We start from the raw sequence: 4,823 nt of genomic DNA on the forward strand, positions 1-4,823 counted from the left end.
TATGTTTTTCTAATTATTGGGGCAACTACCATTCTCTCATTCATATTGGACAATTCTTTCACTTTCTTGTTAAATCTAATTACTTGATGTTAATTCTTTATTTATTATTTAAACTAGTCTTTAACTTATTAGTTTAGGCAAAAGGAAAACCATTCAACTTTGATTTAGATATTAAATCATGATTAGGGAGGCTAAAATTTGCTTCTAAACCCCACAAAAGGCAAACAACTTAAACAAAAATTAAAAAAAAAAAGAAAAAGAAAAACCCAAGTGTTTTTCTTTCTATTTTTAAAATATTAAAAATTATAATGAAGATTATATGCTGAATTTTCTTATAAAGAGCAAACAATTTAAAGGAAGAAAAAAAGATGAATAAAGAATTAATAATAAAAAAAGAAACTAATTATTTGTGAAATTAATAGTTAAGTGCTATTACGAGGTTAAAAATTAAATTATAATATAATGTATAGTACTTTTTTTTGTTTTTTTTTAATTTTAAACTTTACTCTCTAAAAAGTTTAAATAAAAAGAAAGAAAATGAAAAGCATGTGCTAAAATGGGAAGACACCAAAGAAGAAGCAGTAGTTATTATATTGTAAATGGATAAGCTGATTGGCAATAAGCTATAGGGTGCCTGCAGCTTGCCCTTATAAAAAGGTTAGCATTTGTGAGTATTTGGTGGCATATCCCAAAGTCTTCCAACTCAAAAAAAAAACAAAAGAAGAAAAAGATTTGGTGAGAAGGGGAAGACTTTCAGACAGAGGGAGAGAGATGGGAAATGTTGGAGAGATTGAGGAGATAGAGAAATGGGTTTCACCAGCTGCAAACAAAAGATCAATGCCTCTTCTGTCATTAAACCATGTCTCATTTGTTTGCAAGTCTGTTGCTGAGTCTGTTAGATTTTATGAGGATGTTTTGGGTTTTGTACTCATTCAGAGACCTTCTTCTTTTAACTTTGAAGGAGCCTGGTATCTCTCTCTCTCTCTTTTTCATGCCTGTTCTTTTCTTTTCCTTCTTCTTTTGGTTTAATTTATATTCTACTGCTTCTTCACTGGTGTTTTTATTTATCATCTTTTGCTTTTGGAGGATTTTCTTTTGTTTGTTTAGGTCCTCAAGCCATTTTGTTTTGGCACTAATTATGAACTTTGTTTAGGTTAAACATGGCTTCAGTTCCTACTTCCAAGAAAACATTCAGATCTTTCTTTCTTATTCTCTACGAGCATAATCACAACAGTATCTGGATGCTTCTGGAAAGTATAGAAACTTTTCTTTGACGGGCCAAATATCTGTAATGTCTTCCCTGAAAAATGTTTTCCATGCTTCAGAAAGACACATTTTTTCTCAAATATTATAAGCATAATCATAATACTGTAGTATCATTTTGTTAGAGATCTGTGGAAAACTCTTGGGGTAAATTATAGAGAAGAAGAAGAAGAAGAAAGAAAGAAAAGAAACCCATGACACTCAGCAAAATGTACTCTCATTTGCTGTTGTTCTTGCTGCTCTTTTCTTTTCTTTTCTTTTCTTTTCCTTCTATAACGAGTGAATTAAATGGTTCATCAATTTTAAAAATCTCATTATATAAATTTGATCAATAAATGACTCATCAAATTTTATATATTAGTTTTATCTCTAAAAATCAATTATTTTATTAATTTTAGAGATAAAAACCGACATGTAAAAATAAATTTAAATATTATTATTTTATTAGATAAGTTTCTTTTGATAACATGAGCTGACATGTATTAACTTCTCAGAGTTTTAAATATATATATATATATATATATATATATATATACACATTTTGTTCTTCCATTACACTTTAAGTAGCCTTTAGTTCCCTTAACATTTAAGTATAAAAAAAGACTAAAGTGTAGTGAGATTAAATAGGTAGCTAAGGGCAAACATATATAATTATATTTACTGCAGTTGCACATGTTGGATAAGTAAATTGGCCCACTACATTTAATTATGACCTTTTTTTTTCCTCAGTTGGTCCCATTAAATTTGCATTATTGCAAATTTTAATCATTGCAATTTCATAAATTTATCAGCTGACTATATATATATATAATATGTGACTATTTTTTTTTAATAAAAAAGAAAAAAGAATTTAATCCACTTTGTTCCTAAGGTTTCCTAGTAGATGACACTAGTGACATTAGAAAGGGAACAACCATATATTGAGATTTCTCTTGTCCTAGTATCATGCATCAGAAGACAACTAACTGTCTTTTACATCTTTACTAGTTAATAGATTCATTGAAAATGAATGAATCGACTGTCTGATTGGGACTCATTTAATATTGCATTAGGAAGCCACCCAAAGTCTTATACTATGGCATAAGACAACTTCTCTTGTTTTATTTGTCTATGGCTTTCTTAGTTAATAATTGGATAAGTGGTTTACAAATCGTGTACCTGTTCTTATTTTTCTAATATTTTTGAAAATTAAAATGATATTCTTTTCATAAGATGTTTTTAATCTTCAAAATGAAAATTAAATGCTAGAATTACCGTAAATAGAATTTAAAAATAATAATAATTTAAAGGATTTCACAATTAATCTTTTTAAAATATTTTTGGGTTCTCTTCATTAATATTAAAATAAAATAGATGAACTGCTTTTTAAGATTATAATCATTATTTTAACTTTGAAAATAACTTATTAATTAATATAATAATAACAATGGAGTATCAATAAAATTTGGCTAAACACTTTCAAAGCTTATATAATTCTAATATATATATATAAGTTAGTGATTAGGAAGTGACCCTTTAGTATTATTTCTTAAAGTCACACTACTGTGACTTTCGTTACATACAGCTGACGCACAATTATTATTAGATCAAGATCTAAAAATGATTGAACCACTTGTCATGCACAAGCTATCAGTTATTATTATTATTATTATTGTTAAGCCTACCACCGACAATTGGGATCAATAATTGCACAAAAGAAATTATTGAATGAAATGGAGTGGATGGTAGATGTCTCTATCCAATCCACTTTAGGTGAGAAATGAATAATATATAACCCATTTTCTGTATTATATATATTAGTAATGAAACTCTTACTTGAAAATCAAAAAATAAAATTAAAATTAAAATTAAAAAAACAGGAAAAAGAATTTTTCTGCCTTGGTTACTGGGTACCGGTAGTCAGCTCGTGGTTCTTGAATAATGGATTCTTTTCCAGTCCAAATTAACCTACTGTTTCCAATTTAATGAATAGGCAAATTTATTTATCATGGCACTTTTTCTACCATGATTTTATTGATCTTATAATGTTTTTCTTTTTTCTAAAGGAAAGAGAATTATTACAGTTTAAACTCTTAATTTATTTCTTGCGTTCGTCTGGTAAACTTGGTTATTTCCTCTTTGCTTTCTAAATTGCTATGAACAAAATGAGGAGGTGAGAAATGAGAAATGGTTTTTATGTTAGCTAAAATGGGTAATTTGCAGGTTGTTCAACTATGGAATTGGAATCCATTTGCTTGAAGCAGAAGATGTCCCGCACAAGAAAGGTCCAATCAATCCAAAAGACAATCACATTTCCTTTCAAACCTCAGACATGGATCTTGTAGTGAGGAACTTAGAGGAGAAGAACATTGAGTATGTAACAGCAGTTGTGGAAGAAGGTGGCATTACAGTTGATCAGCTTTTCTTTCATGATCCTGATGGCTACATGGTTGAGATTTGCAATTGTCAGAATCTTCCAGTTCTCCCACTTTCTGCTTGCCCTCTCAAGCTACCTAAAGCAGCAAATGGGAACCTCACACCACCACCGTTATATGGTAATTTGCCTTCTCTCACTCTACATTCTGTCTCCAAAAATGTTTACTTAAAAGATGCACATGCCCTGCTGCAATTACCTTCAGGTGTGCCAATTGGATGAACAAATCCTGAACATTACATGTCAGAAGTCTGAGTTCTAACACTTTGGAAATTAATTAATTGATGCAGGAAACAGAAGCTGGGAGATGGCATGCTCTGGAGGAGTTGCATCCCTGATGATGGACAACTTTGTGGCAAACATGATGGATATATCCATATAAGACACTGATCAATGCAAGTTTTGATCGAGCACTCAAAGATGTAGATCAAAAGAAAATTGTTTTGTTTTTTTTTGTATACATATTATGTAGAAAGAGGGGGGGGGTGAAAGCTTTGTAATGCATGTGAGGAAAATGAGTTACATAGGGTTAATCTTTGCTGCTTTTGGTTGTGAGGAGTTTTTTTCTCAAAGTTCCATTGAAACAATGTGCTTATTATATTGGTTTGGTTTGATTATCTGTATTCTCTCTCTCTCTCTCTCTCTATCCCAATCTTCTTGTTCTTGTTCTTGCATGCCCTTCTGCAGTGTTTCAAGTTTCAACCAACAGAAGTTTAAGAACATAGATAAAACAACAGGCATATGGGCAAAACAATAAAAAAAGAAAAAAAAAAGAAAAGAACAGAGTGATACAATTACCTGAATTTGTTATGATTCATTCCTATGATTTGCTGCAGGAAATTCCTTGAATGTGCCAAATGTAATGTTTGTCCCTTTCTCAGATTCATACCATTTTCATGAGGCTTTTTCTAAATGCACCTAGAGATTGACCTGTTATTAGAGGTAAACATCATGTAAAATTTTGATTTGTTACAGCAGGTTGTTTTAATTTCTAGTGGGCTCTATTTATATTATAACATGTGACTAATTGAATAAGTGGGCTGGGCTAATTAAATGGACTAGATATATGACCAATTAAATAAATAAAAAAGGTTACTCTAATTTTACTTTTTTGGGTTTCATTTAAAAATTTGTTTTACAATTTAAC

General features: G+C 30.1%; 1 protein-coding gene across 1 annotated transcript; it reads left to right on the plus strand.

The window, feature by feature from the left end:
* Positions 1 to 648: 648 nt before the first annotated feature.
* On the plus strand, positions 649 to 4,293 carry LOC8263290 (glyoxylase I 4). The gene is made up of 3 exons (XM_015723736.3): positions 649 to 968; positions 3,466 to 3,797; positions 3,967 to 4,293. The coding sequence occupies exons 1-3, from the start codon at positions 772 to 774 to the stop codon at positions 4,056 to 4,058; spliced, it is 621 nt and encodes a 206-aa protein (XP_015579222.1). The 5' UTR covers positions 649 to 771; the 3' UTR covers positions 4,059 to 4,293.
* The last annotated feature ends 530 nt before the right edge of the window (positions 4,294 to 4,823 follow it).

Source organism: Ricinus communis, chromosome 6, assembly GCF_019578655.1.
Source record: "Ricinus communis isolate WT05 ecotype wild-type chromosome 6, ASM1957865v1, whole genome shotgun sequence".
NCBI classification, from domain to species: Eukaryota; Viridiplantae; Streptophyta; class Magnoliopsida; order Malpighiales; family Euphorbiaceae; genus Ricinus; species Ricinus communis.

Bases quoted from the DNA above. Each gene is read 5' to 3' on its own strand.
- LOC8263290 (XM_015723736.3), top strand. From the start codon at position 772: ATGGGAAATGTTGGAGAGATTGAGGAGATAGAGAAATGGGTTTCACCA. The intron at 969-3,465 runs GTATCTCTCTCT...GGTAATTTGCAG, and splicing joins TTTAACTTTGAAGGAGCCTG to GTTGTTCAACTATGGAATTG. The intron at 3,798-3,966 runs GTAATTTGCCTT...TAATTGATGCAG, and splicing joins CACACCACCACCGTTATATG to GAAACAGAAGCTGGGAGATG.